At 50.2% G+C, this 20,288-nt stretch overlaps 1 protein-coding gene across 11 annotated transcripts in view; it reads right to left on the bottom strand.

Annotated features, from left to right (window-relative positions):
* Positions 1–20,288, bottom strand: part of CNOT1 (CCR4-NOT transcription complex subunit 1) — a 1,684,613-nt gene that overhangs the window by 808,513 nt on the left and 855,812 nt on the right. For all 11 annotated transcript variants that reach the window (XM_086945302.1, XM_086945307.1, XM_086945301.1 and 8 more), the window contains 2 exons: positions 6,020–6,130; positions 5,463–5,540 (listed from right to left, as the gene is read on the bottom strand). In XM_086945302.1, coding sequence (XP_086801428.1) covers positions 5,463–5,540; positions 6,020–6,130 — 189 coding nt within the window. The remainder of the gene's footprint in view (positions 1–5,462; positions 5,541–6,019; positions 6,131–20,288) is intronic.

Here is a 20,288-nt window from a genome sequence, read left to right as displayed (position 1 = left end):
CCGGACAGCCAAGAAATCAGCACTCAAAGACAGACTAGACTACAACGCCCACAACAGCAAGGAACTTTTCAACATCAAAGAATTCACCAACCCCACCGCCAGCTCCAACGACATCACCCTCTCTCAAGTCCTCTGCAACTCCCTTGCCTCTTTCTTCCATGACAAAATCGCCGACATTCATAACAGCTTTGACAACCAACCCGTAAACAAGTCAACCCCTCTCACCCCCGAACCTGCACCCCCTCCCAATAACATTCTCAACTGGAACCCAATAACCACAGAAGACACCATTCGCCTAATGAACTCCATCCACTCTGGATCCCCCACAGACCTGTGCCCCATCACATCTTCAACAAAGCAGACTCCATTATCGCACCCCATCTCCGAGACGTCATCAACTGCTCCCTCAACTCCGGCACATTCCCAGAAAAACGGAAACCCGCCGAACTCCGCGCCCTTCTGAAGAAACCCACAGCCGACCCCACCGAACTCAAAAATTACCGCCCCATCTCGCTCCTCCCATTCCCTGCCAAAGTCATTGAGAAAGCCGTCAACAATCAGCTCGCCACCTTCCTCGAAACCAATAAATCACTCGAATCCTCACAGTCTGGCTTTCGAGCCAAACAGCACCGAGACCGCCCTCATCGCAGCAACAGATGACATCCGAACACTACTGGACAACGGAGACACAGTCGCCCTCATCCTCCTCGACCTCTCCGCAGCCTTCGACACAGTCTGTCATAGTACCCTAATACAACGCCTCAGCAACATCGGAATTCAAGGAAAAGCATTGGACTGGATCATCTCGTTCCTCGCTGGAAGAACTCAGAGTCCGCCTCCCCCTTTCAAGTCAGAGGCCACCGAAGTCATTTGCGGCGTTCCACAAGGATCTTCTCTCAACCCTACCCTCTTCAATGTCTACATGAGCCCCCTCGCAACCATCGCACGTCAGCACAACCTCAACATCTCCTACGCTGATGACACTCCGCTGATCCTCTCACTCACCAAAGACCCAACCACCGCCAAAACCAACCTTCATGAAGGGATGAAAGAAGTAGCCGAGTGGATGAAGCACAGCTGTCTGAAACTGAACTCGGACAAAACGGAAGTCCTCATCTTAGGTGCATCCCCTTCTGCCTGGGACGACTCTTGGTGGCCAACGGCCCTAGGAAAAGCTCCGATACCGACGGACCACGCACGGAACCTGGGCATCATCCTGGACTCCACTCTTTCGATGACCAGACAAGTCAACGCAGACTCATCATCATGCTTCAACATCCTACACATGCTCAAAAAAAATTTCGCTGGGTCCCCACCGAAACATGAAAAACGGTCACCCACACACTGGTTACATGCCGTCTGGACTACGGAAACACCCTTTACGCCGGCACCACCGCAATACTGCTGAAAAAACTTCAACGCATTCAAAACGCCTCAGCCAGACTCATACTAGACATCCCACGCACAGACCACATCTCCGGTCACCTGAAAGACCTTCACTGGCTCCCCATCAACAAAAGGATTACGTTCCGTCTCCTCACCCATGCACACAAAGCCCTCTACGAACGTGGACCTGACTGCCTCTGTGAGAAATTGGCCTGATATGCAGTGCTCACTATTCTAGTGATCACTATGTATCAGTCCAAATGACCCTTATTGATGATTGGTTGTAAGTCAACCGTAGACCAGCTATCCTAGTAGCATGGACAAGAGCAGTCTTTAGGCTAGACTCTAGAGGGCGTGTTAAGCCAGCTGTTATACCATCACATATACCCCTTGAACACCAAGTGAAAGGACACCAAACAAGTTATGAAAATAAAAGGATATTTATTTAGAACACAACAGCCCTGGACTCTTTATGAGGACAGGGCGCTAAGCACAATACAAAGCTCTTATGAAAATACTTTAAGTCGCACGATTTACACAAATGCCAGAGGGGCACGAAAAACCATATACTCTAAAAGTGGAATGCGAAATTACTAGCAGGTAAGTACTACTCTAATAGGCTTTAGGATCGCTAGGACTGGACTACTGAACCTTCAGATTACTAGCAGGAGGCCTAAGGAGATCGGGTGCAGAGTGTGCACTCTCACGCGGGATGCGGGACAAAGTCTATGGATGCTAGATTTCGTAAAGTTAGTGTTATCGGACGAATCAGACTAGGTAGAGCTGAAACGAAAAAGGATCTGGACCTTTGGATAGTTAAGCTATGCTGGAGCACCGAAATCTCAGGTTACCTAGCCCAGGGGCTGCGGCTGCATAGGTCTGAAAAGACATCGGGAATCCTCGTTGCAGTCTATGGAGCCTGAAAGAAGAAGTTGCTGGCAGGCAACCAGTGATGAAATTCGATGGGATCCAAGCCTGGATCGGTGATGGAGGATACCTGTAAGCAGAGGGGACCAAGTTCTGAATCACTAGCCAGTGATTAGATGGGCACCAGGACGGCACCAGATGAAGTCACCTCGACCAGGTGAGTGGGCGACGCTGGGCTCTGCAGTCTCTCGGACCAGGAGGCGTTGTCGGCGACCAGGATGGAGGTGCGAGCTGTCCCACGAAGGTATCTGCTGTCGACGTCGCTGGACCCAGGATTGGGGCAACAACTCTTGGCAAATGCAAGCCCACGCGGTGGACTCAAAATGGCGTCTGGAGTGGACCAGGAGGGTCCGGGGTGCTCCTCTGTTGGAGGGGAGCAAGGGCCAGTCTGGAGCAACCAGACCAGCGTTGAAGATGTCGTCGTTCGTCGTCAAGAGGGCCACAAGCCAGCAGGCAAGTAGCCGGACAACGCAGTGAGCAGCAAAGAGCAGAAGGGCCCCACGCAGATCTTGTGGATGCTGGGGGCTGGACTTCGGTGCTGGAGCTGCTCAGGGTTAGGGCTTCTCGAACCCTAAAGCACTCACTCGAGGATCCCTCGGCGGTCGTGCTGGATAGGTGTAGTGCAGTTCTGAAGATAGCCAGTCCCTCGAGGTCTCGTCACACCCACGAATCTCAGCGTGGCTGATGATGCAGGTAGAGGTCAGAGGTGCCAGGGAAGCCGGGTCTCGTCGTGCTGGTCAGTCGGATTCCGGAGGAAAGACATGCAGCAAACCGCAGGTTACTTAGTTGGTGCCCGCAGATGCAGGGTGACTACTCCTTAGTCACAAGGGAGAAATCTTGAGAAGAAGTCTGGAGTTCCTTTCGTAGAAAGTAGTTTCAGGATTCAAAGATGATCTAGTATAAAGGTAGGAGCGGGCCCCCTTCCCAAATTAAAGAAAGGGGCTGGCACGCGACTAGGTCCTGCCCATGGGTGGGACCAGGAAGGGGGGTGGTTACACCCCTCTCCCCTGTCCGGATTTTCCCCAGCTCAGGGGCTGGTGTGCCCCTGGAACTGGTTCAAGCCAGCATATGCACAGTGAGCACCGGGGTGCCACTTGCAGTCACCTTCCTCTCAGCCCTGCCTACCTGGGATACACAAAACCCTGACTGGGATGGTGCTAGCACCGCCCCTGACAGGAAACCCTTTGTCCAAGATCTCCTCGCTGGAATGACTCCCAGCAGCAGGAGGTCAGACTTGTGTCTGTGGTGGCAGCATCCATTTTGTGGAGCTGAGGCCTTCGTTAACTTTAACCGGGGTTCACAGTTACATACATGTCGTGTCCCTCTAGAAGGGTGGAATGCTAACCCCGTCGCCAGAATTGGCGAGGGGTTAGTATTCCAATTCGTATGACACCTTACTCGACATGTTATGATAAAGCGATACCAAAGTTGGCAAATAACCGCGAGGATTATAATGCACTTAAGAGTATATGGAGAAAGATATTCATGTAAGGAATGCTACAGGTCTGGCGTGTTACGCCTTCAAAAAGAACTGAAAGTAAAAGGGACCTGCTGTGCATTCTTGGATACTGAGAGAGTTCTGTGAAGTTGTCTTAAAGGCACAGTATCCTGTTTGAGCCACATAATGGCAGCCTATGGGGCTTGTCTGTCCATACCTTCCTCTCTATCATTCCAGAGGCTTTTGCTGGTAGAGGCAAGTTTCTCTGTGGAGGAAACTGGGCAAGCTGTGCTGTTTGTGTTTTTTTGTGTGGAATTTCTAGTTGAAGTACTGGACAGTGTAGCCTGTGGATATAGGCTGCATTATCGGTCTTTAAATTCTCTCTTTGTCTTTGCAGTTCTGCAATTTTTTGACAATTTAAGAGATTATTTTTGATTGCTCCGGGGTCCACGCACATGGGCGGGACTATTCACTTGATTATGACTATACACAGAGATCCCCTACTACAGAACCCCTGTTCCCCTCGTCCGCATCCGGGGACGACGGGGGGACGTTGGAGAGCTACAACGCTTCTTCGACTTCTTTTTGTGTCGCATCTTACCCAAGTCCGATGGCTAACACTTGGAGCCCAAGGAGCTATGATGTAGGCCCTGCGAGAGTTCCCTAGAACGGTCCCTGGACCAGGAACGGCGCTGGGACGAGTGCTGGACCTCGAGCAACTTCCGGCACCACTCTCTCAAGGCCTTCGGGACCATAGCCCGACAGTCCAAACAGGACTGGGAGTCGTGGTTGCGCTCCAGGCAGTAGAGACCGACATCGTGGGGGTCTGCCACCGGCCTATTACGACGACAGGCCTCGCAGGACTTAAAACCAGGCATCCCTACGTGCACAGAGAAGACCCACAAGAGACAAAATTCCCCCAAAAAAGGGCAGTCACAAAGTGATCTAACCGGATCTGCGTTTACTGGTGCGGAAGAAAGAAATTATGTCAGCGCGCATGGGTGGCGCCTAAGTAGTCTCTGACATCTTGGCGATTAAGACGCCAGTGACGGACGCGGAGCCACACGACACCACCTACTGACGCGCAGAGGTACTGCTAGCGAAAACTTTACGGATCCAGTCTGACGCCTGGGGATATTCTAAGGTTAGGAATCTATCACTAACGTGTCTCTTTCAGATAGGTGGAATATTGTAGAACTTATAAATCAGTTAGCTTAGAAGACCAAAAACCACCTTGGAGGTATTAGGTGCAAATTCTTGTGAATCACTGTTCAAGCCTAGACACTCATGTTGCAGCTTTGGAGTACTCTTGGCACCATAACCTTTCAAGGTGGAGTACCGATTTTGTCATTTTCCTACTACAGTCTGAGAACTAATTGTTTTGGGGTCTATTTTTTGCAATACGCTTGGTCTGAACAGGTGCCAGATAATCCACCACCTTAAGGATCTTGTTGTACTAACTAACTGATAAGCAATTACCTCAATTAACATAGTATAGTTTCACCATTTGTGCCCAATATCCTACTTCAAAAATACTGCCTCAGAAGTCACACCTCAATCAACTACAACTTCCCCGCCTCAAATAACGTTCTTGCCCAGTTTGTAGAAGTTATATTGGACTCATACACTTGCAAAGCATCAGGCAATTTCTACTTTTAACATTTCTATAGAAAGAACAGAGAAAACAAATAAACACGAGGAAGACACCTACTTTAAGATCATGTTCCTGATGCAATTCAGCAAGGACATTCATGATTGCCATTGTCCATGGATTTGGTGGTCGGAAAACCTACAATTAAAAGGAACATTATTAACCAATGCTACCGGAGGGGAGGATTATGTCCCACTTTAGGGCCTACAGTCAGCATTACGCAATGTCAATAGTTGAATAAATCAGCTTTCAGCCTGGGAGTTGAGCAAAGTAATGTTAGTTCTGAAAATAAAAAACTGCAAAATAGCAAGCGGTGGATCGAGGGCACAGTTTAGCCAAATAAGAGTCAAAAAGTGTCTTATAAGGCATAGTATAGAGCATATACACAAAACATTCATCAGTAGCAGTAGAACTTAAAACTACAATGCACTGAGTCTACAACTGGATCCGTGCACTCACATAACCATTAACAATCATTTGCCAAACTATTTTTGTTAAATAACTGTTTTATGGACTTGTCTTAGTGTGGTTTGCTAATTAAGACTTCAAGGAACATACATGACTGTATATACCATACTCATGCAGAAATGCTAAGCTTTAAAATAGAAACCGCTCACCACACTCCGGACACTGGATTCCAAAACTTTTGCAATGAATGGCACCACATACAGCATTTCTTGCTGTCCCTTCAAGTAGGCTTCAAGCAGTAAGGACTTTACATCCAGGTCCTGTAACAAGAAACTTGCATGAGAAACAGCACCATCAATAAAACCAAAATCATTAGTGTTCTGCGGACAGTTCTCAATCCCAGTTAAGAGCAGATCAAGTTTGGATACCTGGCTGATCAGCAGCTTTTAATTCTTTTTAGGATATTTCTACACTAAACTTTCCTTCAACTTGACCTCCATTTTCATCTTCGACAATGGTTCAGGATTATCGGTCTTCTCAGCAAGTGGATGCTCATCTCCTTACATCAACTTGTAGGACTACAATACACCCACAGAGATAAAAATAAAGTAGGCAACCAGGGAAAAAGAAAACCTACTTACTTATCCATAGTAATAGTTTGGCGCTTGACTTCTAAATCTATTTGGTGTGCTAATATTTGTGAGAAAGTGTCCCTTTTGACAAGGTTAGCTCCCACTTTTTGGCTGGTATTTGATGAGGTTTTGATTGTAGTGCACAGGGTCCCTACCAACCAGGTCCCCTTTGTACGAAGCTGGCTCTGTATTGCAAATGCTACTTACCAGTATGCATCTGTTCTTGGCATGTAGGGCTGCTGACATTCATATCTGTGCATAGATCGCCGCCTAGTGTTGGGTCCGGATGATTGCACATTGTTGTCCTGGAAGAGTCTTCCAAGTATCACGAGATAGGTGGCTCCTCCCCTGGACTACAGTGCGCATGGGCATTGCCTCCATCCCCAGATTGTTTTTAGCCATTGGCCGAGATGGAGTGAACTATGTGAGTGATGCCCATGCTATGAGCATATATAAATATGAATACTGCAGCTGCTACAGGCGCCGGGGAGGAGGGCGGGCGATATGAATGGCAGCAGCCCTACATGCCAAGAACAGATGCATACTGGTAAGTAGCATTTGCAGTTCGAGGCATGTGGGCTGCTGAATTCATATCTGTGCATAGAATACATAGCAGTCCTCCCATTATTGGCGGCCGCCCGTGCCAGCTGCAGCAGTTTGAAAAAGTGTTTTGAGAACAGCCTGACCAACAGCTGCCTGCTGTTTAGAGTGCACGTCTACACAGTAATGTTTAGTAAAAGTATGTGTGGTAGACCATGTGGCTGCTCTACAAATATCCTCTAAGGGAATGTTCCCAAGGAAAGCCATAGAGGCCCCCAACTTTCTGGTGGAATGGGCTCTTGGTGGAATTGTGAGAGTGCGTTTAGCCTTAGCGTAACAGATCTGAATGCATTTCACGATCCACCTAGCGATACCAGCTTTGGAAATAGCGTTACCCTTGTGGTGTGAGGCAAATGCAACGAAAAGTTGCTTGGTCTTTCGAAAATCCTTTGTCCTGTCAATGTAGTACATTAACGCTCTTTTAACGTCAAGGGTGTGGAGCATCCGCTCCGCCAGCGATTCAGGGTTTTGGAAAAAACACTGGCAACTCAATTGTCTGGTTTATGTGGAATTGAGATACAACCTTCGGTAGAAATTTAGGGTTAGTGCGGAGCACCACCCTGTTAGCATGTACTTGGAAAAAAGGTTCTTGGATGGTGAGTGCCTGTAACTCACTAACCCTCCGTAGCGATGTAATTGCTACTAAGAAAGCCACCTTCCAAGTCAGAAACTGAAGCTCACAAGAGTGCAGTGGCTCAAAGGGAGGACCCATCAGCCTTGTAAGAACCACATTGAGGTTCCATTCCGGAGCTGGTGGTGTCCGTGGTGGAATGACCCTTTTGAGTCCTTCCAGAAAAGCCTTGATAGCAGGAACCTTAAAAAGTGATAGGTGTTGCCTATTCTGGAGGTATGCGGCCATTGCAGACAGGTGAATGCGGATGGAAGAATACGCCAAATTGCATTGGTACAGATGGAACAGGTAACAAATGATGTCCTGAATGGAAGCATCCAGCGGGTCAATGTCGAAGGCTGGGTGTGAGATGAAGCCTTTGATGCGGTACCACGGAAAGTTCCAGAAGCGTGGTGTACCATGGCTGGCGAGCCCACGTTGGAGCAACCAGGATGAGAGTCATCGAGTGCTGCCTGAGCTTGCGTGCCACCAGCGGTATCAGAGGTGCTGGGGGAAAAGCGTACGCAAATCTGCCTGACCAGTTCATCCACATCGCATTGCCCTGTGATTGCGGGTGTGGGAACCTGGCGGCGAAGGTTTGGCATTTTGCGTTCTCCCTTGTGGCGAACAGGTCTATCTCTGGATGACCCCACCTTTGGAAGTACGGTTGGAGTACTGATGGATGTATCTCCCACTCGTGCATTTGGTGGCTGTGCCTGCTGAGCAGGTCCCCCATCTGATTGTCCTTGCCTGGGAGATGCTCCGCCATGAGGAAGATGTTCCTCTGAATGGCCCACTTCCACATGCTCTGAGCCAGATGAGACAGCTGCGGAGAGTGTGTGCCTCCCTGCTTCTGAATGTAGTACATGGCCGTCATGTTGTCCGTCCGGATCAACACGACCTTGTTGCACAGATGTACTTTGAATGCCTTCAAGGCCATGAAGATCGCCATCAGTTCCAATACATTGATGTGCATCCTCCTTTGCTGTAGTGTCCATAGTCCCTGCACTGTGTAATGGAGTACATGCGCTCCCCATCCCTGGAGAGAAGCGTCCGTCGTCAGGATAATCTGTGGCACAGGCTCTTGGAACGGTCGGCCTTTGCAAAGGTTTTGTGGATTCCACCAATGCAGAGAGTTGTACGCCCGACCACTCACCAACACTAGGTCTGTTAGTTGCCCATGAGCCTGAGTCCACTGACGTGCTAGGCACTCCTGGAGCAGGCGCATATGTAACCTCGCGTGCGGGACGATGGAGATGCAGGAGGCCATCATGCCTATCAACTGCATGAACACCTTCGCTGGAAGCGAGTGCTGAGGCCTGAATCGTTGGATCAGCGTCTGGATACTGGCGATTCCCACTGAATTTGGCTGCGCAGTGGCTGCCAGAGTGTCTATTGTCGCGCCCAGATACTGCCGTATATGGGCGGGTTGGACATGGGATTTTGGGTAATTCAGCGAGAATCCCAGATCGTGCAGGAGATGAATGGTGCGGGACACGTGGTCTGCGCACTGCTGTTCCGACTTTGCCTGAATGATCCAGTCGTCCAGATAGGGATAAACGTGGATGTTCTGGCATCTTAGATGCGCCGCCACAGTCGCCAGGCACTTTGTAAAAACTCTTGGCGCTGTGGAAGTCCCCTTGCTGAAGCAGAGGGAGAACCTGCTGCAACGTGTGAGGGGCCTGAGGTCCAGGATGGGCCTGAGGGATCCGTCCTTTTTGGGGATTAGAAAGTACAGAGAGTAAACCCCTGTTCCCCTTTCTTGCAGCGGCACGAGCTCTATTGCCCCTTTTTGCAGCATGACTATGACCTCCTGCTGCAACAAGTGCAAGTGCTCGCCGGACATAGGACGGTTTTTTGGAGGTATGTTTGGTGGAGTGGAAGTAAGTTCCAGACAGTAACCGTACTGGATAAGAGATTTGACCCACCTGTCCGTGGTGATGGATTTCCACGCGGGCAGGAACTGCTGGAGTCTCCCCCCGACCGGTGTTGTGTGGTCGGGGGGCAGTGACAAGGCGTCACTGTTTGTTGGTGGTGGAGGACCTGGAGCTGTTGTTTCCACGTCCCCTGCCTTTGACGTTGTTGCCCCTGTAACCACCTCTACCCTTGTTGGTGTATGAGGTCTGGGTGTTGCTTTTATAGTACTGCGTGGATTGCGATGCCTGACCCCTTGAGGTGCCTCTGTTATTGGAGCGGCGAAAGGAACCACCCCGAAACTGCTGGGACTGGAGGGCCCCCATAGACTTAGCAGTGTCCGTGTCTTTTTTCATCTTTTCAAGGGTTGCATCCACTTCAGGGCCAAACAGGTGGTCTGGATTAACTGTTTGATTTAAGATGGTTGTCTGTATGTCTGGTTTGAAGCCTGATATTCTAAGCCATGCATGCCTACGCAGTAACACGCTAGTGTTTATAGCCCTGGAGGCGGTATCAGCCACGTCCAGTGCACACTTAATGGAAGCATTGGTGATGAGCTTCCCCTCCTGAATTAATATTTCAGCTCCCTCTTTGTACTGATCAGGTAAGTGCTGCAGAAGTGTTTCTAGGGTGTCGTAGTGCGCCCTATCGTAGCGTGCAAGTAAGGCCTGCGTGTTTGAAATGCGCCAAATATTAGCTGCCTGCGCAGCAATACGTTTTCCTGAGGCTTCAAAGATTTTCGATTCTTTGTCTGGGGGAGGAGCATCACCCGTGGTCTGCGAGTTTGCCCGCTTGCGTGCGTTGGATACAACCAAAGAATCCAGTGGCAAGTGTCCCTTGATGTACGTTGGATCAGTGGGCGCTGCCTTGTATTTTTTGTCAATACGAGGATTGATGACTCTTGCCCGGGTGGGCTCCCTGAAAACCTCTGGCACGTGCTTCAGCACTCCCTTGAGCATAGGCAATGTCTTGACCGACTTTTCAGCCACTGAGAAAGTGTCAAACAGAAAATCGACATCCACTGGGTCCGCATGGAGGTCGACATCATGATTAGCCGCAGCTCTCTCAATTAGAGCGTTGAAGGCTGCAGAGTCCTCTGTTGGAGAAGTTTTCGCTGCAAAAAGGTGTGGTTCGTGACCTGATTGAGGGTCCTCAGGGTCGCCTCCAGCAGACCAAGGTTCATTGACCTCCTCTGGATCAGAGTACGCTAGATAATTGTACTCGGCCTCCTCATCTCCGTCACCTTCCCCAGCGTTAGAATGAGTTGGTGAGAGATCTAGATTGTGTGGAGATGCAGGCTCCATAGGGGCAGAAGTACCCGCAGAGTCCAACTTCTTTTTGAGTGGAATACGAAAATGCTCTAACACTGGCTCCGGGGTGATCTTCCTTTTAAGGAGAGAGAGTTTGCCTGTGTTGGCGTCGATGACAACCTCTCGACGCTCCTCGTCCGCGAGTGGCTGGAGCCGAGGCTTCGGCACCACCAATGACACTTTAGGCGTCGACACCAGCTTCAAGGGCACCCCGGCCCCATGTCTTGGAGCGAAAGCTTTCGGCGTCGTCTACGGCGGCAGCGTGAAGTGGATCGGCGCCTGCACCTTTGCCGGTTTCTGTGGAGGCTTCGGCGCCACATCTTTCGGTTCGGGAGCCAATGCGTCCTTCCGAATACGATGAAGGGATTCCGTGACCTTCTTGGTTAAGGACGGGGAGGGCTGGCCCGGCCGATTCCCCTGAGTCCGGAATAGGGTCGGCGATCAAAGGCACGGTCTTCGGAGCAGACACATCACCACCCTTGGCCTTGACGACCGGAATCGGCGCAGCCAGAGCTTTGGGGTCGTCTTGACGCTTCTTCGAGGCTTTTTTCGGGTCATCGACCTCGACCATCTTCGGCGCCGACGCGGCCGCGTCGGTCGTCTTCGCCTTCGACACCGGGGTCTTCGGGTCGGCCATCTTGGCGTGGCCCTTGATGTCGGCGGCCATTTTGGACCTTTTAGGCGCCGAGGCCTCTGGAGCCTTCAGTCCCACCAGTGCGACTTTCACTTTCGGTTTCGATACCGTTGGTGTGGACCCAGATGGCTTCACTTTCGGTTTCTTCACCGGGAGTGGCGCATCACCAATGTCCGTGGCCGGGCCCGGAGGCGGGGCCGTGGGACTAGTATTGAGGTCTTGGGTAAGGCCCGAAGGCGATCCCTCGACCTGGTCCGTATAATGGGGATTGACCCCTGAGTCAGTCTGAGGATGCTCCTCCTCTGAGCTATCCTCCACGGTGGCAATGGCCCCGTCGTCGTCCCCTACCTCTCCGACGACTTCTTCAAACTCCTCGTCCCCCGCGTCGTAGTTTTCATCCCCCGACGCCGGGCTGGAGTCCGAAACTTGTAAGACGGTGTCGTCATCAACGTCTTCCTCGAAGATGTTGTCTGGCGGGGGCGCTGCTAACTGGGCCTGGAGTCTAGCGGCCCGACGCAGCTTGAGAGTCTTCTTACACCGGAACTTGGAGCAGGCCATACACCTGGCCTCATCGTGGTCCGGCGACAAACACTTGTTGCACACTGGGTGCACGTCGAGGTGTGAATACTTTGAGGTGCACACAGGGCACCTCTTAAACGGAGTTCGTTCCATGTTAAGTAGTCTGGAGCGTCGTGTAGGCCCGTCCGCGCCGACAGCACGCGGAAGGGCAGCAAGCGTTCGGAGCTGAAGAATAAACAAACCCGAACGATGGACAATACCGACGCTAATCCTAAAGACCTTTTGGTCTCAAGTAAGGAAAGTTAAACAACTATCGATTCCGACAGAGGGAACCGAAACACATCCGAACCCAATGGCGGAAAAACACAATCTGGGGATGGAGGCGATGCCCATGCGCACTGTAGTCCAGGGGAGGAGCCACCTATCTCGTGATACTTCGAAGACTCTTCCAGGACAACAATGTGCAATCATCCGGACCCAACACTAGGCGGCGATCTATGCACAGATATGAATTCAGCAGCCCACATGCCTCGAACATACTATACCAAAATGAGGTAGAGGGTGTACAGAGTTCAGTGGAACCCCAAAGGCAGGCAGAGGTAAAGTTAGATAGCACCTCACTCTCTATTTGTGGTAGTGTGGTCAAGCAGTAAGGCTTTATCAGAGGACAGTGTTGAGCATTTGTTGTACACAATCAGCAAATGAATTCCCACACTCAAAGACTTAACTTCAGACCAACTGTTTTTGTATAAAAATATTTTGTTACTTTATTTCCTAAAACCAACCAAGCCTGGCACAGGTAAGTCATAAGTACTTTGCAGTAAATATACAGATTGTAACAGTTTGGATTGCAATTGTAAATACACATTGTTTTGAGTTGCAGTATTGTTCCTGAGAAAGGCAATGCTTTGTAAATACAGTACATATACTTTGTATAGGGTTTTCAGTAAGATTACAGGAAAGTTACTTTTGAGATTACATTACTTACACTGAGTGAGATACCTGGATACTACCCTGGGACATTTCCTGCAAACAGTTAAGTAAAATCGCTTTTGTTAAATAGTACAATTTTAAAGAATTTCTTTAGATTTTTTAACTCTAAAAATTTCCAAGAAAAACAGTCCATGTTATCCTATGGAGGAAAATAATGTTATCGGTTTTGGGGTAAGTATTCAGTAGTGGGAGTTGAGGTCCTGGGAGTAGACTCACGGGTCCCCCAGGGTCAGAGATGTTGCATCCTCAGCAGCACTAGGACGGTCAGGTGTAGAGTGCTTAGGCCCAATGTTATCCAATAAAGGATATGAGGCCTCCGGTTGGTGGCTGCTTGACTAGCAGGCCACTTGGTTGTGGGAGCAAAGCTCCTGTATGTTAGCTCAGGGCAAATAGGGAAACAAAGTAATACCAAAGGTGCACCCTCAGCAGGACAATGGCGGCCAGGTGTGGTTTCATCAGGCGCCCTGTTTGCAATGGGGAACCTCAGGTTTCCGAGGCACTGCAGGCTTGGGTAAGAAGGTCTTCTGGGTGCGACCACCACTTCGAGAGGTAAGTTGGGATCTTGGGGATTGGTTAGGCACCAGTTTGGCCACCCAAAGCAGTGGGGAGTCAAGTGCAGGGGTGCCTTTTAGGGTCGGATATTCTTACCAGCTCCTGGTCGCAGTTGGGGGGACCTTCCGGATTTAGGATACAGGCGTCGGCTGGAGATATGAGGATGGTCAGGAATCGCAAGTTCTCGGGTCGGGATCGCCAGAGGGACCTCCTCGTGGTTTGGGCCAACTCTAGCTCGGGCAGTGGACAACAAGTGCTGAGTGGTGTGGATTTGTGGTGTGCGGCCGGAGTCAGAGGTTGGAGATGAACAAATCCAGTGTTCACAGGAGACACAGGTTTGAGGTTGAAGGCAGGCAGGTACTCCTGGGTTTGACATGGCTAGCTGCAGGACATACCGGGATTTGGCAGGAGGAGGATCGTTGTGGAGACAGGTCGGTAGGGCTAGGCCAAATCAGTGGGAGTCTTCCTCTTGTTAGCTTCAGCACGGCTGTTTAGTCCTTTTCTTGTAGTTTGTCTGGTAAGAACTGCTGTTCACAGGAGATCCGGTCTTTGTTGTAGGCTGTCAGTACTCTCAGGGGTTCTGGAGATCGCTGGCTGCAGGACAAAACTATTTTTGGCACAGGATCTCTGGAAACTGCAGACGGGCCGGTAGGGCTGGGGCCAAGTGAGTTCTCCGCAGTCTCCTCTGCTGGGTGTCTTCTTTCGTCATTTTTCAGGGCTGCCTCCTGAAAAAGGTATTTAGGGGTGTTTTAGGGGTTCTGAGGTTAAAAGCCAATGGGCTACTGACCTTAGGGTGACGGCACTCTTGGTGCACTCACCCCATGTAGGGGAGGGAGCACAATCCCTAATCCTGATTCGGTAGTGCCCGCCATCTGCAATATGGTGGGAACTGAAGAGTGGGCTTCCCTTCGCCTCCCCTACCTGAGGGGTGGGTGTGAGAAAGTAGCTCTATATATACTGGACCAGAATAAGGTACAGTGTGTATAGAGTCCACAAACCCCAGAGGTATAACAGAGGTTAAAGCCAGGTGTGACCTTACTCTTTAAAGTGGTCGAGCATTAAGGCAGTATCAGAGGACAGTGTAAAGCATTTGTTGTACACACTCAGTCAGCAAAAGGTTTCACACACTCAAAGACTGAACTCCAGGCCAATTGTTTTTATATCAAAGATATAGTTCTTTTATTTTTAGAACCAAGAGGTATCAAAATATACTGTTCTCAATATGAGAGGTCTCAGATGAGTACTTTGCAGAAGGGCAATAAACTTTGTAAACACAATAGGTACAGGGGTTGCAGTAGGCAACAAAATTTAGCATTGAGCTCAATGGTTTGTTCTATGTAAACACAGTTGATTGCTTTGTAGATTAGTTTGGTAGTTCCAGGACTGGATCCAAGATTCAGTCCTGGGGTTTAACCTGAAAACAATTTAGTAAAAACATTTTAGTGGTTGCAGAGATTTTTCAGGAATATAAAGCTATTTTAAAAGTTCACACTTAGAAACTTTTCAACAGAAATCTAGCAATGTCATCCAACAGGAGAAAATTCAGGTTGCAGGTCAAGTACGATCTCGTTACATTTGTAATCCAGTACTGGGCTCCTAGGTCCAGCACTGGGGTCTCAACTTACAACGGGTAAGTAATTACGTTTCAGTATTTCGTATGAATTTTAAAGAATATTTCAAGTTTTCGAAAGTAGACACTTAAAAGAAATTTCATAGAAAACCAGACAAAGGATTCCTATGGAGAAAATACAGGTTACGGGTAAACCCGGTTCGGATTACTTTTGTGGTTCAATACTGGGCTACAAGGTACAGTACTGGCTTCTCTGCTGAACACAGGTCAGTACTTCGGAATTCGTTACTCGGCTGATTTTATAAGAATATTTCAAGTTTTCAAAAGTAGGCACTTGGAAGATTTTTCGAGTCAAACCAGTCAATGTTATCCAATGGCAGGTAAGCGAGTTACCGGTTTCCAGGTGAGTATTCGGCTGGTGAAATAAGGTTTTGAGCATAGACTCAGGGGTTCCCCAAGGTCAGGTAAGTACAGTTGGTTCACCCTCAGCGGCACAGGGGCGGAGGTAGTTAGGCCCAATGTTGTCCAATGAGGGGCAGGGTGTCTACGGTAGGTGGCTGCTGGCTAGCAGGCCACGCGGCTGTGGGAGCGGGGCTCCTGGTCACTTGCTCAGGGCAAATGGTGAAGTATGATAGGGCAAAGGTGGCCCTGCTAGCGGCACTTGGGCGGCTGGGTGCAGGGTGCTTTTGAGCCGTCTGGCACTCAATGTTATTCAATGGGATAGGTAACAAACAAAGGCTGCAGGCTCGGGACGGAGACTCTTCAGGGGCCACCACCACTTCGAGAGGTAAGTTGGGATCTTGGAGCACAGGTAGGTCCCCCAAAAGGAAGGCACAGGGGGTGCAGGGGTGTCTTTAGGTGTCGGGAAAGCTTACCCTCAACTGGTCGCGGTTGGAGGGGCCCCTGGTTCTGGGTCTGCAGGAGTCATCTGGTTCGTCGAGGAGGGTCTTGGGGCACTGGACTTCGGGTCCCAGTCGCCGGGGGGACATCCTCGTGGTCTTGGATTACTTTGGCACGGGCCTGGCTCGGCGGGTGCAGAGTGGGCTTGTCCGGAGCTTCCTGGCTAGCACCAGGGGTGTTGTTTCAGCAGAGCCTCTGCTGATGGGAGTCTCAGTCTTTAAGAGGGTCAAGGCAGGTAGGTCTTCTGGGTGTCCCAAGGTTGCAGGGTCGACAGGCCGGTAGGGCTGGGGCGAGGTCAGTTGTGGTAGTCCTGTTAGCAGCTGCATGGCGGGCCTTCTTCCTCTTGATCTTTCTTCTTTTCGTATCGGGATCGGAGGAAGGAAGGTTCAGGGTGCCCCTAAATACTAAATTTAGGGGCGTTACTGGTAGGGCAAGGGCAGGGACCAATAGGTCCCTGTCCTGGGGTGGGTACACTCCCTAGCCTGCTCCTCTCCTGTGGGAGGGGGGCAGGGCTCCCCATCTTCAAGATGGCCGGAGCCCGGGGTCGAGCTTCACCTCGCCTCTCCCACCTGAGGGGTGGGGTTGGCACAGGCTGGCACATCCCCCTTCCTGACGTAGGGTTTCCCGCCAGAGTGGTGGTTAGAACCGGTGGGGGCCAGTTGCTGAGTACAGCGAATGGTCTGAAGAAGCTCACAGAGATGACATGCCTTTGAAGCTTCCCCCTGCCCATCCTGGGGGAGGAGACCTAGCACCTCGCCCAGGATGTGCATTGTTGCAGGCCCAGGAGAGCTGGGGCTCTCCACCCAGGGGTTCAGCAAAATGTGTGCTGTGTGGCAGCCTCTGCAGCCACTCAGCCCAGAAGTGGATTGTAAGTTAGGTTTTCAGGGGGCATCTCTAAGATTCCCTTTGGTGCATTTTACATTCAGTCTCACACTGGCATCAGTGCGGGTTTAATGTGCTGAGAAGTTTGGTACCAAACTTGTCAGTTTTCAGTGTAGCCATTATGGTGCTGTGGAGTTCGTAATGACAACCTCCCAGCCCCATATACTCAATGGCATCACTGCACTTACAGTGCCCAGGAATGGCCCTGGGTACTGTAGGGGCACAGGGCTCATGCACCGGTGCCCACACCTCTGGCATAGTGCACCCAGCTAGAGGGGTGACTGAAGTATGCCAGGGCAGTGGGTTCTGTGGGCATGGTGCACAGGGATGTGTGCCATGTCGACTCTGTTAAGTTCTGTACTTAGACACTCAACCTGCAAAGGCAGTGTGTTGGCGTCAGGGTACAGGGCCCCTGAGGGTGGAACAATAAGTGCTGCAGCCCTCAGGGGTCTTCTCTGGTCACCATGCCCTGGGTACTTGGGGTACCATTTACTAGGGGCTGACAGGTGGCAGAGATTCCAATTGGGTTTTAGTTTCAACGCAGTTTTAGGGAAGGAACACTGTCCTGGGTACCTGGTTGGCAGGAGCCCAGAGCACACTCAGTCAAAGCACATCAGCAGTTCAGAACAAAAGTGGGGGCATACCAATGCAAAAAATATGGTACTTTCTCACAGTGGGCATACCTTCTGGGCTGGCTAATTTTCCCCGCCTGTCTTCCCGCCGAAAAGGAGGGGAGACAGGAAGGGGGCCTGCTCCTGACAGCAGGAGGGGCTGGGGCCACATTACAAAGGCTATAAGGCATGTACTTTAGGTACATTACGGATTGGATTCTAGGGTACCCTTTTAAGTCCCTAGTATATGGTATACTATTTACCCAGGGCATAGGTACCCCTAAGGCCTCCCAGGTGCTGCAGCATGTATTGTGCCACCCCTGAGAGACCATTCAAACTGACACCACAGGTCTGTAAGGTGATGCATGCACCCCTTACTTAGGTATAGGTTCACTATATCTACCTTACATCACTTCACATATAAATCAGTCACTCCTGTGGCAGGCCTTATCAATCCATAAGGCAGGGTGCTGGGTTTTGTTTGAGAGGGTGCCCATGCATTTGCAGAGCCCCTCTGTAGCCTTCGGAATCTATCCTCCGGGCTGGTTAGTGATGCAGCCATATGATATACTCTTAAGTGCATTATAACCTTGTAGTAAATGCTATCTTAGAGATGGCTGCAAGGAAACATGTGTTTAGTGCCAAACACCTTGGAATCATACCTCCACACCAGTAACTGGGGAGAAATATGACAACACTAGTACACCCGTTACCAGCTTTCTTGACCCTGGCATCACAAGATGGACGCTACCAGACACGAGTCTGCCCTCCTGCTGCTGAGCCAAGCTCAGGCAGGGGAAGACATGACAATAGGCAACCTGTCAAAGGGAGGTGTAACCACCTCCCAGACAGGCTTTAGTGTATTTGGGCTGGGTGGGAGCACTTTGAGAGTGCTTTGATGTCTGCACTGGGGAACATTTGGTGTCCCTGTGCATTGTCCAGCTCAAACCGGTCGCAGCAGCCATTTGCTCCTATGCAAAACTGGACAAAGGACATGGGTGTAGCCACCCCTCTGTCCTGACCCTCCCATAGATGGGTCCCCAGAGTTAGTCCCTGCCCTTCCTTGGGTACAAAGTAGGAACTCTCGACTACAGCACTTTAGATTTCCCTGGGCAAAATTCTGCTACAGAAACCAAGTACCTCCACTATCTACACTGCGTTGGAAGACTGAAGAATCTCCCTTGGAGTAAAGGAGTTACTCCACTGCTAAGCAGGCACCAAAGATGCTTCTAATCTGTTTGCAACGCCGAAACTCATGAGGACTCCACAAATTTTGCAATACAGGAGATGGGTTTCCAAGTGTCCCTGAGGTCGACTAGGGTGCTCAGCAAACCTGAGACCTGTATACCTCTTGGGGATCGTGCAACACGAACCCCTAGGCACTGAGTCCATTTGCGGAAGCATCTGCTTTCCGGCGACCCCTGAAACTGTGCTTTGGACTACTTGTAGTAGAGACCCCGAGCAGTGATTCAACGAAGATTACCAGCCTACACTCCACAAGTGTTCCATGGGCTAGTATTTTGTGATTCCTCTTGGTGTCCCTTTGCGATCCCTGGTTCGTTGGCCTGTGGGTCCCTGTGAAGGCAACTTTAACTTTCAGTGGGCTTACCTGGTTGCTTCAGACATGTCCCGACTTCATCGCTTGGGGAGTCCCCAGGACCTTGCTGGTCTTCACCAAGGCATCTTTTCTCTGACCACGTGGGTTGCAGTTGCCAAGGCTTGTTGGTGTTCAATCCGGACACTGACCCCCCTAGCACTCGACATCCTTCGTGGGACAGCTCGCCTGTGGACTTAGGTCGTCCTTGACGTCTCCTGGTCCCCGTGGCTGCAGAGTCAAGCTTAACCTCTACTCACCTGAAGCCCCCAACATTGGTGGGCATTCGTCTATCAAGCCCCTGGTCACTGGCAAGTGACCCAGACTGTCCCCTCTGCTTTCTGGTTCTTCTCAGCTTCCATCCAGGCTTGGATCGCACCAGACACTTTTCCTCGTCGCGGCAGCAGTACTTTGCAGCATCACGCCATCGATAACGACGAAGATACCAGACACCATTTGACACCTATGCACCCGGCTTGCCTAGGTAACACGAGTACTCCAGTGTTCACATGGGTGCTGGCCGTAGAACCTTCTAAGTCTAAAAGGGTTTGCTGAAAGTCATCTCCTAAGTGTCCTTAAACTTTTAAATTCCAACTGCGACTTTCCAAAAGAGTTGTACAGAGCACATGGCTGTGTTTTCACACTGCAAGCGTCCCCCGTGGGTCCCCTGTGTCACCACCTTGAGTGGTTCCTTGGGGTCCCAGAAAATCTGCGTGCTCTAGGCACTGTGTCTAGTCAAGTTGTGGTTCTTATACCACATTCTTAGTATATGGTTTGGTCTCTCACTGAGGGCCACTGTGTATTGTGCTATTTAATGTCATTCTAGTGATTTAATATTGTGTGCTTTGTTCTCTAATCTCATAAAGAGGTTAGTAGAGTCTTTAGTAATAAATACACATTTTATATAGTCCTTGTTTGGTTCTCCTTTCATTTGGTCATTCAGGAGGTTATAGACTGGTAAAACAAGCTGCTTTACATTCCTTCAAGACTTAGCCTGGATAGCTTTCTTTAAAGGTTGTCTTTAACCTAATCATCAATAAGGGTTGTTTGGAATGGTACAAGGTGCCCACTATAACTAGTGGTCAGCATATACCAGGCAACTTCTCACAGATCCCACCCATGCATTCCAAAAAAAAGTCTTGTGGTGGCAGGCTGGT

Source organism: Lissotriton vulgaris, chromosome 12, assembly GCF_964263255.1.
Source record: "Lissotriton vulgaris chromosome 12, aLisVul1.2, whole genome shotgun sequence".
NCBI classification, from domain to species: Eukaryota; Metazoa; Chordata; class Amphibia; order Caudata; family Salamandridae; genus Lissotriton; species Lissotriton vulgaris.
This window is presented reverse-complemented; position numbering and strand designations above follow the sequence as displayed.